The sequence below is a fragment of the Colletotrichum tamarilloi genome (genome assembly GCF_030869305.1).
Source record: "Colletotrichum tamarilloi strain Tom-12 chromosome Unknown Scaffold_32.1, whole genome shotgun sequence".
NCBI classification, from domain to species: Eukaryota; Fungi; Ascomycota; class Sordariomycetes; order Glomerellales; family Glomerellaceae; genus Colletotrichum; species Colletotrichum tamarilloi.
In genome coordinates this window covers 167,125-188,280 of record NW_026849415.1, presented here as the reverse complement: position 1 = coordinate 188,280, position 21,156 = coordinate 167,125, and the positions used below count along the sequence as shown (strand labels likewise).

General features: G+C 53.7%; 1 protein-coding gene across 1 annotated transcript; it reads right to left on the bottom strand.

Moving 5' to 3' along the window:
- Positions 1–18,935: 18,935 nt before the first annotated feature.
- CTAM01_08811 (uncharacterized protein) lies at positions 18,936–21,098 on the bottom strand (the record flags this gene model as incomplete). The annotated part of the gene is made up of 1 exon (XM_060524831.1): positions 18,936–21,098. The coding sequence occupies one exon, from the start codon at positions 21,096–21,098 to the stop codon at positions 18,936–18,938; it is 2,163 nt and encodes a 720-aa protein (XP_060380522.1).
- Positions 21,099–21,156: the final 58 nt, after the last annotated feature.

The following is a 21,156-nucleotide window of genomic DNA, read 5'->3' as shown; positions in this document are numbered from 1 at the left end:
AGGCGTGTGTGCGTGGTGTTGGGAGCAGGGATTAACGGGAAGGATAGAACGCCCCGCTGGGATTGGCTCACGACGCGGTACGGATTCAGATGGTTTTTGCAGGGTTTCCTGGTTCGTGTGTTCAGTGTGGTGTGGCGTTCGAATTTGCTTTCACGGCGTAACCCGTGGGCTTGGGACCAAGGTACCACGGTATCCGTACACTTTGCAGCGTCGCCGGTGGATAACACGCAGCAATGGTGGGAATACTTCGTGGGACCGCCCCAGCACTGGTTTTTGGCGATATGAAGCGTTGGAAAATGACGACGATATGCCGTCTATGTGGTCCACTTCTCGAAGCCCGGGTGTACGCAGTATGTATGAAGTACTGTGCAATAGGACCAGGCGTGGATCACTTTGTGGGTTTAGTTTAGTTGAACTATTCGGAATCGACAAAGTGAGGTACGAGGTACGGAGACGCAGCTGAGAAAACGAGAAATGGAAATAAGAGTGGCTTGTGTGTCTCGCTCGTGCATCCGGGATCGTGTCAGGCGTGTCGTGCAACGGGATGCGCAAGGTACGGAGTACGGATACAGTATTCGTAATGTGCAATAATGAAATGGGTGACATGAGCTTTCGAGGATAATTCGCATGGCATGTCTGGATCCGATGCCCTGGACGGCGATTGATATAATGTCCGTCATTCCACATAGCCCTTCAACGTGGCCTCCTTTCCCAGGGCCCGGGTCGTGGTCGAGCCGGCCATGCTGTTGTTATCTTGGTGGGTCGTGAGACTGTTTGTTGTTTATTATTTGTTATCGACATCTCGGACATTGCGAGAAAAGAAAGCCACATTAGATCCAGGCGGTGTGTGTATGTTTGTTATGCACGTCTGTCAAATCCTCGTGCGTTGTGCATCGTGCGCATAAATTTCAAGCGCGGGCCTTGGTCGGGACGGGCCTCCATCAGAGAGAAATTGATGGGAATTGATTGAACTGAAGACATAACTAGGTATCCGTTACGTGAGATGAGGTGGTCTGCCGTAAGAAACGCGAGGTGGACAACGGAGAAGGCAGACCCAATCAAGGCTGCAGTTGTCGTCAAATGTCAACAGCACCCGCACCGGCCGTCATCCACTCAGCGGTCGAGCTTCTAGAAGGAAACACCCAACCCCCCAGCCACACTTTTGCACCTTCCCACAGTTCCCAGTGGTTGGCGGTTTCGGGACGGAGGACGGGCCACGGCGGCCGCGGCCGGGCTGGGAAAGAAGGGATGACGATGTCACGATGTATTTTTCTTTGGTTGTTGCACTTTTTCTTATTTTTTTTTAATGGATTACGCTGACATATCGTCGCCAACCAAACCAGCGATTGTGCAATCATATTGCGTAGGATTGAACTGCCTCGACTGCTTCGGACGCACAATACTCTTGTCTCTATCCACTCAGGCAACCCAGCATTTTTCCTCAGATCACTTACCAGAAACGCAGATGAAGAGACGATCAATGGCAACTCACGGCCGAATCTAATCATCTACACCTGTACCCCGTAACGGAATACTTCCCACCGGGCTCGTGATGACTACTGTGTAAATTTCACCTGCCTTGTCCCGGTCTTGGGCTTGGCTCTCAAGCTTCAAGTAAAACCTACCGCAACCTCCGACTGTCCACCACCACAAGTCATTGAGGTGCATGCATGCTCTTACTACAAAAACGCGAAAACCACACGTCCGTCACGACACTCGGACGTATCGAGATTCGAAAACGGCCCATCGTAAATGGAGTAGGGGTTCGATTAAATGATGCACGGGATTTCTTGTCTGGTGTGTGTGTGCTGTGTGATTCAAGACTACCTAAACCTGGGAAAAGCCAGTGCAAGTGCCAGTGCTGCAGTCTTTCTCACAGTTCAATTACCCATTCTCGGCACGTGCGCCCGGCCTACGCACCCCCAGGAAACTTGATACTTCCGGCCTTTGCAGGAACGGACGCTAAGGGGGCAAAGGGGGGGAAGGATTGCTGAGACTTTGCAACTGTGCAAGAGACCTTTTTTTCCAAGCTTCCATCCTGCTTCCCCTGCTTCATGTCAACGATTGGAAACCGAAAAAGGGCTAGCAGGAGACTTGTCCGGTGTCATCCAACTACCCTTTGATCGATCCATCGTACGGTCTGATCCTCGTCGCGGTATCCATTTTCGGCGAGCGCGTCTTCGGAAATCAATCTCACCACGCTCACTTTCAGCCTTCCAGACTTCAGGGCGTGGAAAGCTGAAGCTTCCCGCAGCGCGCGTCCGACAGAAACCCAACCAAACGCCTAGAGCCGCCAATTCGATACTTTTTCAATCGCGGTTGTGTGGAGCAAAGCGTTGGCTTACCTCATTAATTGGATATGCTTTGGGTTATCCGGATGCAATGGGCGTTTTTATGTTCCTCCCTAATGGCCCCAAGAGGCGCAACCACTTTACCAAGTTGCATGCACAACGATGGGAACGGTTCAAGGCGTACCGGGGGGTGAGAACACAATTGGTCGCCTTGAAGGTTGCCAATTGGTTCTTCGTTGGAGATTGGCTCTGCAGGTCCAGATCCAGCTACAAGAATTGAGGGCTTCTTGTGACTTGTCATACTTGTCCAAGTTGTCCTGGAACTCTCTGGTCCTCTTCCTTTACGGATGCAGTTGAATGCACCGATTGCCTGTACAAAAAAGCAAGAAACCAGATGCATCGTGCATATTCTCTCATTACGCGCCTCTTCTTGCCAGTTAAGAGCATGGAACCTCCCGGCCGTTAGGTACATACGTTGTACGTAGTAGGCATGTCCATCAGTCCATCCTTTTTGCGAGGCTATCCCCTGTCCATGGACCTGTGAAATCCACACATCCTAATCCTAGGGCTGGGCACGCTTACGCCGGAGTGGGATAGTTCCTGGTTCTTCCAGCTGCTACAGCACGGCGCAGTTATGCCGTGAAAATCCACCCGGCGCTAGATACGTTTTCGGGTACCTTCTCCACCTGGTCCTTCAATGTGAGTATGTGTCCCTTTCCTGCCGAATAGAAAGGTGGAAAATGTTCGAGATGAATATTGGTTGTTCGTCAATGCCTCGAGGCCTGGAAGAGTCCCTCAAAGATCTATGCGTTCAGAATTATATGTGTATATATATGGTATATCAGAGTAATATCATATTTCCCACATGGAGGGGGTTTTGCGTAGGGAGAGACACGACTCGTCGCGGAGGGAACGGACAGGAAACGCCCGACTTTGCTTTTTTCTGCTTCTGGTTTCTTTTCTCTTCTCGAGTATCGAAAAGTCTCCACGTCGGAGGATCCTCACGCTTGCAAGCTCGCCAGTGCCTTCCACCAAACTCGGCACCACCACACTTTCGTTACCATTGTCCATCGCGATCGCTTTCCTACAGCGTGAGGTAGTTTCCATACCTTACGGCACTCACTTCCTTAGGCTCTTCCCAAAGCCCAGTTCAATATGCCATGTACCACTCTCACCTACGTAGTAATCTCCAAGCCTCAAAAGACGCCCTGCCCCACGCTTCCACTAAACTAAAAAAGACACGCTTTCCTGGCCCTTACAGGGGAAGGTCTTTCGATGTCCAATCAGCTCCCTCCAATTAAGCCCCACCACGAACCAAGGAAGGGGAAGAAGGAAAGGGCTTCCCGAGCTCTCGGTGGCTCTCGCACTTGCCCACCAGTCACAGCGCGCCTTCCCTACCCCCAGTCGAGCAAGTGCCCCCCACCCCGGATCCAAATCTCCAAAAAAGACTTTTACCCCACACCGCGACAGTCCAATCAGACATGCCAGAAACGCGGGAGCACGCGAACGTCAAAAAAGACGAAAAAGAACGGGCAGACGGGATTTTCTATTAAATATCAATGCGTCGTGTTTCCGTCCAGTCAACGGCCTTCTATCTTTTCTTAGCATCGCCCGTTGAACGCGCGTGGGCACTGACTCTTCTTTTTTTTTTTATTTTTTTTTTATTGTGCCTTCCTTTAATGATACAAACTCACTGACTTTCTGCGGGTTGCAAATCTCGCCTCAGAAAAGGGGACCTGACGATCCTAGGCGGTCAGACTTATTACTGCAAGCGAGATGGAACAATAATTCGTCATGGATGGAAATGGAGGATGGGAACCGAATGTGCCCATATGGAATAATTCCAAAGTTACCGTTGCAGCGAGTGATTCTCCAATTCCATGACTGGGAAAGTCTCAATTCGCAGATAGTACCCGCCATAACGCTACTGAAACCATTCTGGCCAGACAACTGCCCCAAAAAAAAAATGTCATGATTCCTTAATTGCCCTGTTGGCTCCGCAAAGTCAATGACGAAGATACCATTGGAATGATTGAGTTCCTAACCTCCTAACCACCTCCTAGGCCCCGTCCCAGAACTCAATGGTCTGAACACAATCTCAAAACCGAGGAAAAGAACCCGCTCTCGTGCATCGCGTTTGAGCATTCCAGGTTTTCTTCTTCATCAACCTAGACTTTCCCCGCGCGTCAAGATCGTGTGTCGCCGATGGTGACGGGCGATGGCGTTTCGATCCCGTTTCTCGCGAAGAGGCTCCATATAGACCAGCGGATATCACCAAAAAAAAAAAACCACTCAGCCTCTTACTCAGTTGCCTGCATACAGCCCGCGCTCAACCGTCAACGTCACCATCGTGTTCTCTTTTACCCCATCTCAACCCCTCTCACACTGACAGACACCCGTACTCCGTACACCATTCAGCCTTGGCACAAAACCTATTCCCCTTCTTCACAGCCGCATGGCGTAGTCGCAACTTAGCCTTGGTTCCCCCTTATTAAACAACCCCCCCCCCCCGCGCCGGTCCAGCCGACATGGAAACGCTTCTCCCGTTTCGGCGGGTTTGGGCTCTTACTCCTCTGTACGCGTGCCACGGTACATGCCCCCCCCCCTCCACCCCCCCCCAAGCCCCGGGCCCAGGCCCTCGCCAGGTTGGGCACCAAAAAACCGACACAGGGGGGACCCCGGACGCCACAAACAACCCCCCCCCCCGCGGTGCCCCCCGGTTAGGTGCCACGGTACATGCCCCCCCCCCCCACCCACACAATGGCCAGTGCCAGAGTCTCGACAGGTTTGGCAACTAAAAGTCGTAAGACTGTGGCATCTCGGAAGCCAGGAACAGCCCTTCCTGCGCGGATAGCCTATGGTTAGGTACCCTCCAGGAACCACACAGGCACGACACCAGCCAGCCAGCCAGCCATCCGTAAGCAATCGAGGCTAGGAGCGAAACTTCGTTCGTCAACAGGCTCCCAGACCAGATCCGCACAAGCGCTCAGCGCCAAACGAACCCCAAAAAATCGCCAATCCTTTTGAGCTTTGGCGTCACCTATGCAGCAGAGTAGCGATTGTCTCCGTTTCAAAACCCTCAACCCGCAAGAAAGAAAGACGCCACAAAATCTTTCTTCTCATTGTTCCTCTTTTAGAGCATCCATTGATCTTCCCTTTCCCCCTCCCGCGCTTCCCCTGAAATGCCACGAGATCGTCGCTGTTCCTTTCTTTGAGCAACCGTCTCTGTCGGTCCACCGTTCCCCACGCGAGTCGGTCTCTGAGATGGACGTTTCTTCGACTGATCAAGGGCACCGGACAAGCAGCAGTGACCACCAGGAAGCAGTGACCAGTGCCTCGACCTGCGAAAGTTCCCTTAGTCGTCAACTAAAAAGCCATAGCTTCTCTCTCTCTCTCTCTCTCTCCCGCTGCTATTCTCCCCGTTTTCCCGTCCAAGACGTGGTGGTTGCGGACCCTCAGATAGCGTTCAACAAACCTCTCTCTTACTTTGCACTTTCTCCCCGTGGATAGTTGAGAATAGCGGAGACCGGTTCTAAACATGCAGACACTATAAGCCGGCCACCCAGCGGACCGCGAGATAAATGCAGTTCCCTTTCGTAAAAAAGACAAGCTATAACTTCCGGAATGCCGCGCGAGACAACCACACGGCTCATAGTACAGAAAACGAAGAGCCAAGTGCCAAGGCGATTCAAAGGAACAGAGACTCGAACCAATGGTACTGATGAAAAGAAACTTTTTGCAAAACCCCGATCGCAGCCCGTTCCAGCGGCCAGCATTGGTCCATGGAGCACACGTACAATAAAGTTGCTTTTTTCCATCTTTCTCAGATAACCACTCCATCAGAACTACCGCCCCACGCGGGATCGTCACCGCTCCAGGTCTCAGTCCTCCATCGGCCATCAGATTTCCCACTCGTGGAATAGAGAGCAGTCGGTAAAAGAAAAGAGAGAAAAACCGGAGCCACTTGGTTTCCCTGCCACTCGTCGCCCAATGTCTCAACCGAGCAGAAACAACTATTCGAGACCAGCAGCAGCGAGCGAGCGAGCGGCCGGGACAAGCAGCCATTTCCGCGCTGAGCTTGCATCCCAGATGCTCTAGATAGTCAGTCAGTCAGGCATTCGTACAGCCAGAACGTGGTGAATGAACACCATCGTCGTCATCCGAATATCATACCCGCGTCGCCCGACACACCAAACCACATAACCCGGCCCTCCACTGACTCAGCACAGCCAATGCATATTCCATCATCCCATCCCTATCCCGATCCGCGTCTCATCCCCGGTCTCCCCCCTTCCCCTACCGAGTCCTCATCTCGGCTCTCCTGAAGCCAGCAGGCGCCCGTCCACCCCCGATTTATGCAGCAAGCGTGTCCGGCGTCTAGATATGCCGGGTTGCGGCGGCAGTCCCGACACGCGCCTATAGAGCCATACAAATTCTACGGGGGTGATTTCCTCGCATTCCAGAAACATGGAATCATGATACCTATCTCGCCTCCTTTCCCCTACATTGGTTGATTCGGCTGATTTGATGTTGGTTGGCAAAGGTACACACATTCCTCTCTCATCCTTAATACTGGTCATGAAGGGCCAGGTGGGAGCCCTCCTCACCTCCGCGAAGACGAAAAGAATCGGCTGATGATCGAGCAATCTGCCCCGGGCCGTGCTATATTCCGTGTCTACTAATAGGGGCGGCGGCTGACGAACGTGCCTGTCTCACAAAGTTGCAACACCTGAAAAAAGTATCCACTTTCGCCTGTGTCCGATATGAGCATCGTCAAAGCCGTGACCGCAAAAGACTTCAAGTCCGAGATCACTTCCATGTGGCATTCCCCCTTTGACAGTGTCTCGTGATCTAAGAGATTCCAAAATCTCAAATCTACTCTCAATCCTCCCTTTCCCGACTCTCGTTCAAGCTCTAACGCCAACCGCAAAACCCCCCTGACCACCCCCTGAGCCGCGGTTCCGCTTTACCGGCGCCGTTGGAGACGGAGAGCGCACAGAAAAGGCGCCAAGCGTCATCCGCGACTCAGGGCCCGCTCCTCTGTCGACGAAGCGCCTCCCAGTGACCAAAAAATGATCTTCAATGATGCAAGTGGCCGCTGGAATCAAAGACCTATCAAGAACGTAAGCAAGATCGGCTTCAAAGCGTTTTGGCTTCAAACTATACCGAAAATACTTCTAGATCGGTTCTCTCCCTCTCACAGTATTCACACCCGCTTTGTCCCTTTAGAGGCCCCCAAAATGTCAAAGAAAAGCAACAGCCACCTGTAACATCAGACGAACAAAGGTCAGTGCAAGGCCCTTGCTTCTCACCCGTGCCCAATGCCTCCCCGAACTAGGTCTGAATCACCTAAGCCTAGCCCCATCCAAGAAAAAGTTGATGATGCTTCTCATGGCGTGGTCTCTGTTGGCGAATGACCACTTTACGCGGTCCTCGAAATACCCCTCGACGCGATGTCTATCGGCCGCGTTCCCCTCCCCCTCCCTCCCTTTCGCCATTGTCACCAAATCTAGATGTCGATCCGCCATCCCCCAGATTCACACTAGGTAGGCTACGCAACCTTCCCGTCGGCAATGACCTCCCCCTTTGGCCAGAGTGAGAGACCATCCGCGCCCTGAAGATCCCCCAATTTCTCTGGCAGCCTATTTTCAGAGTTGAAAGGAAGAGAAAGTCATGTGTCCAATCATTTGCCCCCAGGCCGTGCCACACAACCGCGGCCGCAATCCAGTCGTCCTGTTCCCCAGGATCTGGCCGTTCTCGAACCGTTCAAACACGAGCAACCGTTCTGTTCCATGGCCGCCAAATACGGTTTGCGTCGCCTCCAGGTCCATCGCCCAACTGCCAATGGAGCCGTCACATGCACTGCACCCATGAAACCTGCCTTCTATCAACTCGACCGGGCTCTCTGCCAACACAGCAGCAGCAGTGGCATCAGTTAGCGAGCTATTCGGTTGCATCAAGTAGCAATAGGTCCTCCCGATTCGGCCAGGCCCAACCGTGGCCTTGTCAGTTCGCGTAAGGTGGCTGGACGAGTAGAAGCGCGCAGACTCCAAATCCCCAGAGACGATGGCGACAAGGACCCCGGTCCGACAAGGGGGCCTCTGTCCTCGTTTACCCCTCACCCGCAGCACCTCTCCCAACCCTGTTAAAGAGAGGCACACACACTTCCACATCTTCAGCTCAGGAACGTCGCGAACCAGCATCAAGCTCCGTACACCACCTCGAGGAAACCGCAAATCAAGGAAAACATGCAATTATTTCCCCGAACCAGCTCACCACCACCACATGCTAGCATGTCCACTGCAACTGGTGCCACGCACACCGAGGCATACCCGGCCAACTGATAGCCCGATACGCCACAATTGGATCAAACTTTCGTGACCGAATTCTGCAAGAATCCCACCTGCTCGTCTATCGCGAACTCTGGGATATAGCGTCTTGTTGGTCGAGAGATAATGCGCTTCGCTCTGCCGTTCCCACTCCACCACTTCGACTTCCCCAAGCTTCCCCCCTCGCGCCATTGGGGAGCCTGGGAGCTCCTTGTATGGCCTCTTTGGTAATTCGAGTCTATTGGCCTTTGATGATTATTTGATTGTTGCATGCGGCTAAAGCAAGACAGGATGATGTGGTGGATTGCGTGATGTTGGATCCGTCTCTCGTTGATCCCTACAGGATACTCTGTGCAAAACGTCGCGGGGTGTGGCCCGGATTGAACGCGGAGTGAAGACATGTTCGAGGTTAATGGGTCCTCAGATGCAGACGCGCCGATACGCGACATTCAAACCACCCCTACGCGATGGGCGACAGCGATCCTCGGACGAGACCTCGCAAGTTGCCGGAGCACCGGGTCCGTGGAACCCCCCGACCCCTCCCCTCAATCAATTCAACGTGGTGACGCTGTGGTGCCGCCCATTACCAATCTGGAGGGGCAGGTAAATCAAGCATCGGTCTTCTGCACGTCTTCAGCCTGGAGAGTTGACAGGCGAGCTGGCCCCATGGTTAACATGTAGTCTCCGTGGATATCAAGGCACGCAATTGACCAGTGTGTCATTTGTGATCAGCAGGGCCGTCATTTTGGGGCTGGTTGGTGAATCCAAGCCTTTGATCTGCAGTTTGCAGAACGTGCCCGCACCCGTGTCGGTCTCCGTGATCTCGCACCGACATAGTTTCGAACCGCCGACGTTGCTACTGCAGCAATAGACCGCGTTTCCAGCCCCAGCAGTTGGTCTTGCAGAAATCTCGCAACTTGCTCCAATGTCCCCCCTCACTTCGCCTCGTCACCATATCTCGCGTATGGGGCTTTTGCTCCCTGTTCTCCTCCCTCGTCCTTGCTTGCATGCGAGCCTTCGATGCATGTACAAGTGGTTGCATGCACCGTCCTCACTGGCGTCAAAATCTTGTCGCCCTGTGTGCCCGCCTCCAAGGTTCCCCGACTCCACGTCCACGGTCATGCAGGTGTGGATCAAGTTCGAAGTTCCAAGGTGTTTGCTAACGCTTGTCCGGGAGCGTTTCTTCTACAATGCGTCCCCGCAGTGGGGCCTGCCAGTATCCATCACGAACTGCAAGTTTTTGAAGCCTCAAACCGGGGCCAAGGACCATGGGCCCGTCGGGAAGGCCTGGACCCTGGATTTTACTTTTGCGGGTTGTTCCAGTATGATGTTGACTTTGAGGCTCTGTCCAAAGAGCTCCATCAATGTATCAATGTGAAGCATGCGTCGTCTTGTCGAGAAAGTCATGGTCTGAGCGAAGTGTCCAACGAAACTATCACGACTCGGGGTAGCAAACGCGGTTGCTCATAAGCCACACATCCCTTCTTCGGCGCCGATCCCCGATTTGCAGGCTGCGATCATCGCGACCCCATTCGGATGTTGGGCAACAACCCCTTCAAACCCTTCTTGGTGCAGAAGTCCCTGAGCCATTTTGGCTTCAATGTCCATCACCGCTGGTTGCCGTAGGCTGCACGTCGTCGGTGACCATGGAAAGAATCTGTTCAGAGACTCCGTTTTTTCAGCCACCCCTCCAGCCCCTCATGGGCTCTTCGCTCTGCTTGGTGCTTCCGCAAGCTTCGGCGATGATCTCGACGCCAACAGGCAATCCCCAGCCTTAACCTCGCAACGACCGGATGCCACCAATAATCATCTGTGATGAACACCGGCGGGATGACTCGTGGAATGACCTCACGCGAGCGTGCACCCCATGGTGACCCGGAGCTTCGGAGGTGCCAGAAAGGAACCGGTGCGCTGCTGCACGACGCCAAAAAAGACTGGGGACAACCCGTGCCGCCGTCACGACCCTGGTCCGCCCCGCGATCGCGTACCGAGTCCCGCATCGTGACACTTTTTTAGCTTCTTTGCTCGCCATCTGCTTCAATATGATTTGTCAATGGCTGACGGCCTGCGGCAGCTGCGGCTCAAGTGTACACTCGAGTTTCCATATCAGAAGAAAATTTCTGCAGTTTTCTCCTCAGTGTTGACCCCATCATTCCACCGTCTCGACAGCAACGACATGCAAGCACTCCGCACAGTCTCTCAGAGATCGGGAACGAAATTTTCTTTGCCTCATGCATATGCGGCGGTTTGACCGCCGTTGTGACTCTTGGAAGTGTTGGAAGGCCCGAGGCTTGTCGGTAACTCGGTGGTCCTCCCCAACCACCTGGACCCTGGTTTTGCCGCAAACTTGTCCACTTGGGCGGCGAAAAGGCAAAAGTCTTAAAAGGCTGGAACGTAGCGGTCAGTCCGTGGGGTCTGGTAAGCCAATATTTCCTGCAATGGTATGCGTGAGGTTGCCTCGAACACCGCTGCGACTGGCCCAGAATGGCGGAGAGAACCGTGTATCCGTAGACGTCACGTCATGAGGGCCTCTGGTTTTGGTACGGTACTTCCCGATACTGTGTTAAGACGTCCACTTCTAGTACCGCTCGCTGGCTGAATGACAATACCGTGGCACGTTTCGCAGAATACAGGATTCTCGGTGGATTCAGGTCTTAGCTGGCGGCTTGAAGTGCACTGATACTTCAAGGTATTTCGCCTAAAATCGTAAATGATAGGTTTGGCGGCAGGCTGCAACTCTCGTTCAAGCTGCCGGCCAAAGTGGGCTGAGACCACAGCAATGTGGCTTGCCGGCTCAATGCCGTGTGGCGCGACGGCCTCGCAGCCCGAAATTGCAGTTTTCTTTTCGCTAGCAATTCGGCGTTGGGCGGTCACGGATATGTATCGGCTGCTCGGAGGAAGGCTTTAGTTGTCAAGGAGGTTTGTTGGGCGATCCGTATCGGGCCCTGGCTCCTAATTCCACTTGGAGCAAAGGGATTGTTGACGTTGAATTCTCACATGGTTTATTCGTGATGGAGCCGGTGTCTTGACTAAGTGCCTTAGACTACGCCCTTGTGGACAGGCAGGTACTGGGTATCCGTAGTACGTAGTAAAACGAAATGATGGGTTTGCCTCAGGGCGTCGTCGAATTGACAAGGTTGCTGCATTCGATAGTGTCTGGAGTTTCGACCTTTTGCCTACAAACGAGAGCGGTGGTGATGGGTCTCCGACATGGCGAGGCGGACGAAAAGAGAGAAATTGACAGGTCTGGATGCAGGGGTTGCATTGCTCGTGGAGTCGGCTAGAAGGTTTATGGAAGGATTGAAAGAATTGTGTATGGACAGGAATGCACTTGCATGGAATCAAGACTGACAAGTGAACGCAGCTGTCAAACAGAGACGAAGCCATGTCGTTGATTTTCCGCCATCCCGTCAGCCACACTTTGAGGCTTCGAGCTGCCATTAGGTAAGCCGTGGAGGAAGTGCCCCGGCGCAGATCCACAGCTACACAAAAGACGCGAGGCTGAACATTAAGGCCTCAGGCGCGCTAAGCAAGGTACAAGTTCCGATTCCCGTCCCCGGTTCCGTCCAATCGGCCGAGCCATCTATCTACTTTCGGACTAGCGCCAGATCTTGTGCACGTTGTGTCCTTCGATCCCTGGATGTCGTGTCTTAGTAATGCAAACCTTATCCTTTGCATAGGGAGCTATGTCTTGTGCAACTAAGACAGCTCTGCACCTGCACAGTAATGTTCTCCACAAAGTACGGATACCAAGCAACCATACGGTCCATCTATCCCATTGAATTCAGCTGTCAAGAACGTTCTCGCCAATGTGAGAATTTCAATTGCTACGGAAACTCTCGTCGTGACAAGCAACTTCCCTACTCTGAACCATTCTCAACTGACCATCATCTGCCCACGGACGTCTACTCCGAGCAGGATCAGCACGGTGTCACTGACAGCTTGTGGTTCATCCCATGACACGCAACACCGAACACCCGACGTCTCCTCTCCCCCTATGCTCTGCTGCGGACCCTGTCCCGGTAGCGCCTTCTCTCGCTGGAGCTCTGACATTGATAGTTGCGTCTCAGGCCAAGAACAGCTTCCATTTCGTTAATCCAGTTGACCCTTCGCGACCCCATCAGAGCAAATCGGATGGCACCGTCACGAAGAGATTTTTGCCCATCGAGCTTCCCCTTGCTGCCGTACCGTCTCTCACAATATCCCACACATCCCGTCTCTGCCGGACATGTCTATCCGGGCCATGCTAGGCTCAACAAGATAGGAGAAAAAGCAACGACCATCGGCGAAAAGACACTTGTAGTATTCCAGCTTGGGCCTCAGCAAGCTTGGATCCTTACTACGGCAGCTATTACTCCGTACTGCCAACGCTCTACCATTACTCCTTCGTCTGGCCTCTCAGCAACCAATCGACAGGCCTGTCATTAACGGAGACTCAATAAAAGTCTAGCTGTACAATCCGCACTTCCAAGTGGTCAGACTTGGAATCAGATTTCTACTATTCCGTAATGAACGACAATCGATACGAGGAAGCAGCAAGGACATACGGATACAGAAACACGCAATTGCGAACTCGTTTGGGCTAGGTAACCGTGGCCGCCGAGACGGACTTCGTCTCAATCTTTTTGTAAGCATCTACCATGCTAGCGACGGTTGGCCCATGAACTCATCGTGCAGAACACTTTCGACAATCAAAGCGTCACACGCTACCACTAGGAATGGGTTCAACGAAACAGCTGCACTTTGACCACCTGCCATCCCATCCATTCGACCCAATGTCAGGTTGTCAACCCAACGTAGGAACCATCTCATTGCACGCTACCCATTTGGAGCAAGCGGCGTATGCATCGTCGCCAGGAACAGGAACAGGAAGAGGAAATGCCCAAAGCTTCTCAGCAATCACCACCACTGGTCGCCCACGCGAGCCTGTAAGGAGAGCCGTGCAAACTTAATTCACCTGCCATCCACATCCAAGTGCCTTGGTCGTATTCGCCGCTGCAACGCCTTGTCTACAATCACAATTACGACTCCATGGCGTTTCAAGTCTGATGGACATTCCAAAACGATTTCGTTAACAGCGAAGAGTTGCACCACCTCCCCATTTCAGATTCTTCCAAGCCGTATCTAGTGTCCATCGGTGCATCAGTTCGCTCATCGACCCATCCATATCACATGCGGAACCCTACGTCGAGCTCGGCACCACATCAATCAATCCGGGAATTCAACATGACTGGATTCCATGGCAGGGAGCCAGAAGCTTGGACCAAAATCGTTAGCATCAGCGAAATGCGAGCTGTCCGAAATGCCGGGTCTCTCAAGTGTTCGTCATCTTCTGATTGACTTTGGGCCTAAATGATCAGACAGATCTCGCAACTATTTCGCGTGGCTTCTTTGTCTGAATCATCACTTTTGCTTTGGGTGAAGCATCTCAATCTACGGGACCATCACCAACCGCCCAAATAGCGACTTACCAACGAACCCTGTCGAGCCTCCTAAGAATGCCTCGAATCATTGGCTAGACATTGCGCTCGGGCTTCACCAGAGAAACTCTCGAGTAGGCTAGCACGGATTGTCTCGCGTGTCACTGGCCATTCCAGCCACAGTGACATATCATCGGCGATGGATGATCAGTCGCCCTTGCAAACTACAACTCGTGATTACTTCCGAAAGTACGAACCAAGCACCGGCAGACACGGTTTCCTTGGCTATCCCAAATTTAACAGATTGTAAAATTCCTCCCTTTCCTCACACAAGCGGTAGCAAAGCCTCACATCGGGCCGTCCAGGGTCTACGACGGGCTACATAGGGCCAGGCGAGTTGCATCGAAGTCCATGTAATGACGCGAGCCTGCATAGAATTTGCGCGAGCAACGACCAGCTGCCGAAGCTCTGAGAAAGCTACAATGAGGTTTCAAAGCAGTTCTTGAATGCGGCCATGCGGATACAGATACGGATGACACTGGGCTTGTTGACCCAGACAGGGCGACACTCAGTCGAACACTTGTTTCGAAGGAGAGACACCTTTGCCTTTGGGGATGCGACACAATTGTACACTTGAGCCACTTGGTCTTCCTTGCTGGACGGCCAACCATGGGGTTCAATCGGGGACGATTGCGAAGCTCCTTAAGCTCCCAAGAGCTATATCCCCAGGACCAGGGCACAGTGGAGAGTTTCCTCGGGGACACCTGCATCCACGCGAGGCGTCAACCCGATTCTTGACCGACCGGCAAACGTTGATAGCCGACACCGTTGCCCCGTGCCAGCGGAAGCGTCGGTAGCGCGCAGCTCTAATATTTCGTACCCATCAATTGCAGCATTTCAAGATGCAGTTCTGACGGTTCGTTATCGCTCCTCGCTTCACCACGGAAACGGTAGATGAGATCTGCATCAAGCTCGCGCGCCGCTCCAGGTGCGGGTGCCGAGCGCACAAACGAACGGCGCCTGATTCAAATCTCCTTCAGCCTTGAGACTCCAGCCACCTTACTTTTGGAAGAACGGACGTCCGCCTCAAAACTTGGTAGTCGCCGTCATCAATCTTGACACCTACTGAGCCAATCATCCGTAGCCAGTGCTCTTCCAGAGGCTCTAAAGACCAACTTTGACACACGTGCATTCATCATCAATTCCTACGAACATGTCACTTGGCACCTAGCTCAGCCCAAAAGGCATGTGCGGTGACATCTCCCAAATTGTTCAGCATGGGGCCCCCGTAGAACAGTCAGGACTTTTCACCTTTCTAGGAGAAACGATTGTCTAATTATGCCTTGGTCTGGTCGCACACGATTACGCTGTCTCAGGCTCCGTAGCAGGCTGTACGGATAGGTAGGCACGAACAGATACCACATCGTTCGCTATGGACCACGGCCCAGTCACGAGATATAGTCTGTCCGTCGACATAGAAGGTTGGCTACCCCTACTTACTCCACGGGAGTTACGAACTGGTTTGAGTCCTCCGAGACTGCCCTCAGCAGCTGGTTTCCGGCCTTGCTCAGCATACAGGAAGAATATGAACCATTGATTTGGCTGCCGACTCTGATCGCCAATTCCTACGACCCTCTTACCCTTTGATCCTGCCTGCCTGTAGGCATCACGCAGGAGTTGTTGCATTTTTACATACCCCTCGGTCCGTGATGGATTTCTCAAGGGCCCGAATCCTGCAATGAAGACAAGCTGCATCCCCGTCGCATCCCCACATACGGGGTACCGGATGCGCCGACCGGCCTGCCTATTCCGGGTCCTTGAGGAGGGTGTCAGCCGGGTCTACAGCGCTATTGTGTAGCCAATGCTGGGGTCATCGCCTAGGCGAATTTGCCTCGGCGGCTGCAAGGAGCAATCAGCGGGCTCAGAGCATGTCTAAAGCACCGAGCATTGCGGGTGCTTGAGCAGCTGAATGGCCTCGAAGGGGCATAAGATTCGCGGCTGACGACTTCGTTCTGGTTCAACTCTAGGGCACGGATTGCGGCACTAGCCAACAAACCGCGCAACCCCCTATCGCGTTGTCGATTGCTTGTTGTCAGAAAGCATATCATCTCGAAACACAAACACGGCCTCTCGCCAGGTCTTATTATGTTTCTTCACCCGTGGCAAGTCAATCACCACTCGTTCGTTGAGCCAGCCATGTTCCGGTGCACGGGGCTGAGACATTCTGATGCCATATCGCTCAGACCAAAGGGGCAATGGAACACTGCTCGGATCTGTTTGCTAGAGAAGGCTACCACGGGCATCGCTTGAGACTAGGGGCATTACGGTGATATCAGCGCTGCGCTGCACAACCGGGACATCGACTTCGGCATCTATCAAAATGGTAATGTTCACGAGCATCCATACAGAGTGATAAAGATCGCTCTGTAGCCTGTGAGGCTGGGGACGTGTCCAGTCAATGCCGTTGCAAACATCGCGACTTTGCTATCTCTGGGTCTGAGAGGCACTCACACTAGCTCATGCTTCTACTGCAAGCAGGCAGTTTGATTGCTTATGTCTGCCAGTTGTTCAATATTCCCAGGGGTCTCCCCTCGAGATCTCGGATGGAAATTAGAACTAGTCCGAAAAGCCCATTCCATTCCTCGCCCGAGTTGCACACCAACCACACGCTAAGTTGGCGACGAACACCCTCCCACAGGGCCACAGGAAAGGACTCAATAGGGAGAACCAAGAGAACAACAAAACCACTTTACGCGTTCCCCCTCCACATCTCCGCGCGACACGGCTCCCACAAGCCGACTAGGCGGCCCCCTTGGACTGACACTGGACGGGGACGCTGAGCTGGAATTGGCAGATTTGCACTCTCGCATCTGCAAGCCACCACGCATCGTCTGGCTCCCCCACCGTAAGCCTGCACGCAAAACAAGATTTCGCGCGAACGGCATGCCTGGTTGTTTGGGAAATACGGCCATAGGGACGCCTGGGACGGGTGCGAAATGCATTGTCCAAGGCCGCTTATTGGCCACTGGGCCATGAACTCAGAACCAGCCCCAGGCCTAGCTCAAATCGCGTCAATCCCTCTTCGCGGCCTACAATCTCCTGCGTCTGGGGCCCTTGGGGGAAAAGACTCCGCCCTAATTCTCCGATTGCGCGATACTTTGGGTGGCCGGGTCTCGGCGAGTGAGGTTCCTAGGCTTCCAGCTCTTTACTTCGGCGTTGGCGGGCTGGTCCAGAGACCAAAAGACGCATTTACTGATACTGGGGAAATTGGGCGGAGTGACAGGACTCGAGTGGATTGGAGTCCGTCTGGCTTACTCAGTCATTGTTCGATTTTCTGTGATCACTAGACCGGGGAACGACTCAGGAGCAAGCAAGGCGGGCGATTCGTATTCGACCAACAGTGTGCAAGTGGGTTTCTTGGGGGGGAGCTTCGAGCGAATCGAGCCTTCGAGGCCGCCTTTCAATTCGGCCGTTGGCGTTGCTGTACTCCCCCCCGGCAGATCGCGATGGGCAGGCCGCAGAGGCATCGATATTCCCATGTCGAAGCCCAGCCCGCCGCCTCGAAAGAAAGAGAACGTCGGACTCGAATCGGGCTGTCATCTCCGTTCCCCCTTCCGAGTCGCCCTATACTAGGAATCCCGTTCCGAACAGCCACCCGCACGCACGAGCAAGTGGCCTAAGGCAGCCGGACGGCCCCAAAAAGCAATTGGTTCTTTGTTGATGCAAGGAGGCATGGCAGAAAGTGTTTTTTTGTTTCTTTCACTGCTTACTGCGTCTGTTTGTCGGTGGATTACGGATATTATCGATGCTATTGATAGCAGAGATAACACGAAGCGAGTGCCTAGCTAGTCACGTTTTGCCAACTCTATTCGTATATCCCTGGAACATCTGTCCCCTTGATTTCTTGACCGCCACGCAGAAGCCTCGTTTTCTTTTCTTTGCCTTACGGACACATCGAATTATCGATAGACTTGTCATTTTTTGGCATTGCGTTTCCACTTTGTTCATGACACGCGGAACTCACAGAGTCACAATCGAACCCCGTGCAGCAACAGGGCGAGGCGAGATGACGGAATACCTATTCGGGGACCCTTGAGGGCGGATGCTGCCGAGATTTGCATGAGAACAGCATCAGGGGGGTTGTCGACACTCGACAATGCTTTCGGGGTAATGATTTGCGGACCCCCCTTTTCTGAGTCCTGACAGCTTCACCGCTGGTTGATGTTGACGATGTGTAATGATGGATATATGAGTGTATGAAGAGTAGTTTATGCTATCGGTATCAGCAGATTGCGGACGTGGTACAGAGTACGGGCATCCACGCAAACTGTGTTATTTATGGAAGTTCAATGTGGACTTTTTCTTCCTCGGGTGTTGGATGTTTTTATGCCACTACCTTGGGAGGCTGGAATCATCCAAGTCTTTTGATGAAAGCAAAAGGTTTGGGAAAAGAGAGTTGGCACGCACTGTCATGAGGGAAGTGAACGGCATGTGGGCATAAAGCTATTACTCAGTATTTAATACTCCATAAGCATCTATCTGATCCATCGTTCACTGTCCCGTCGAAGATCGGGATTGTGAGGATCTATGACCTGACGAGCCTGACGAGCCTGGTTGCGAAGAGCTCGGTGTTGCTAAATCGAACCAAATTGCAGGGTCGACGGGAGGCTCTGCAGTGTTGTAGTCGTCTTGATACTGTTTGTATCTCTTTTGGCATTGGGACTGAAGACTGACTATAGCATCCCATGCTTTCTTTTGACGTTTGAATCTCTCATCTTGTTCGATGCGTTCTGCGTCAGTTCTTAACCGAACGAAACTTTGACAAACCTAATCCTCCTACCCTGATAGAATCCAGACTTCAAGGTCACAGAATAATGGCGCTGTTCTTTAACCACCTACTGAAATAATCTAACTTTCTTACGTTGCTTCTCTCGCTGCGAATCCAATGTCCTAGGCTCAATGACATGCCTCGCCCTGACGCCATTCTCATCCGTGACTGTGACCTCACTCCGTCCCTTCCATCCCTTCTCCTCAACATCAACCAAGCTTACCCCTTTCTCCCCATAACCAGAGATCGCCGCCGCCTTTCCATGTTCCATACGAAGCACCGCAGGCCTCCCGCCATCATCTCGACAGACTGTCTTCCACACTTCCCTTGGATGACCCGGGTCACACACCTTCCCCGTCCCCGGCGCCCACCGCATCTGGCCGGGCATCCGATGCGCACCCAGCACATCACGCCGGTCCTCACCCATCCAAATCGTCCGGAGCCCAGGCGTGCTCTGCACATAACACACTTTGAACGGCAAAAGCCCAGAGAGCCGGCCATAATCGCGGCCCTCGGCCATATCAACCAAACTCGTCGCCTTTTCAAGAAACGTCGTGCCACCCTCCGCCGTCGTCTTGGCCACAGCGTCCATGCCTCCACGAAGCGACGCAAAAGAACCAGTTCCGGTCTTGGATGAGCCGTTTACCATCACCAGCGTGATCCCGCCTAACATAGGCTCCTCCGCCGGCCAGACGGGCGACGACGCCGAGACGAGGGGCTCGCAGGTGACCGTGTCAACGACGGCGACTTCCATCTCGTACAGCCATGTCGCCACCGTGTCCGAGGCCGTCTCGATCGAGATGCGGGAGACGGCGGCGTAGGAGCCGCGCTCGATGCCCAGGGCGCGTGCGTCGCGGTTGTAGAGCATCGGCAGCGTCGCGCCGCTGTCGAGGAGGGTGCGGAAGTGGAGGGTCGGCGCCAAGGGGTCGCGGGCCATGTGTGGGTGGCGCGACGGGCGGTTTCGGCGGAGGGCGGATGGGGGTTTTATACCTGCTCGAGAGGAAGATGATGGTGTGCGCGATTTGGGATTTCTGGTATAGCGAGGAGGGAAGCAAGGCAAGTCCGAGTCTGAAGCTGCGTCGAGATCGTCGTATTCTTCGTTCTCGGCGACGACTGGCCAGTCTTTCAAGTTTGCCATTGCCGCCTCCTCGTCGTTGTCGTTGCACTCCTCGTGCTTCCTTTTCTTGGACACGGCCATGCTTCTCAGTAGCGGCTCCGCGCCGCAGTACGCGAGGGACTTCATCCTGCGGAACGACATGGTGACGCTGTAGTGACCCATGTCGTATGTCGAGTCCGTCTCTGGGAGAAAAGTACTCTTGCGCGCGGAGAAGAAGGGCGAGGGGCCGCCGCCGGCGTCACGGGCCAGAGGCGGCTCGATCCAGAGCCATCCTTCGCCGTGAAGGCGGCTGTAGTGTGCTAGGCGGGTGGCGCGGTCTGCGGTGAAGGAGGCGTAGGTCGGCGCAAAGTCGACGAGGTGGCCCGCGTAGATGAGGGTCCAGTTGGCAGAGTATGGGATGCGGGAGGCGCGGTAGAGGGAGATTGCGGCGGTGATGTTGGCGTGCTCCGGGGGATAGGAGGAGTCTTGGAGGGAGTCTGTGAGGAACTTGATTCTGGAGGCGATGGCTTGGTCCTTGTGTGCTTGGAGCGAGTTGAGGGGTGTCGTTACTGGGTCTTTGTCTAGGAGAGGGATGTGTGTGTCTTCTTCTCCGTGATGCTGTTGTTGGTGGGCTGTGAGAGCATCGAGTTGGGCGCGGGCTTGTATTAGTTCTTCGAGGATGGGGCCGGCAGCGTCTGGGGTCGATGAGAGGGTTGACTCGTGGATTGCTTCCCATTGAGCGACGAGGCGACGCGCGGCTTCTACGACGGTGAGATTCTTGCCCAGCGGTGCGCCGATGACGAGAGGTGGTGTTTGGGATGATGCCTGAGAAGTTTGGGGGTTGTTCCTGGGACTCTCGGCTTGCATTCGGCGACGCCATAGAGCCTCGCGTCCTTGAGCCTCTATCTCTATGCGGATTTGCTCGTCGAGCTCTCGTTCGTGAGCTTCAACTTCTAGACGACGGGCAGCTTCTTCTGGGCTGCACACGTCAGCCTCTTCGCGGCTGCCATCTTCGACATGGGCTGAGTTAGACTCTGGCTGTGACGGGAATTGCGAAACGGCAACAGGCGAGTTGCGAATGTGAGCATCCATGCTGTCGGAGCTAGAATCATCGGAACTCTGCTGACGAGACATTGTTCTTGCCGTGAAGGGAAAGTTCCTATGGCAGAAGAAGGAACGAGTCTTTGCTGCA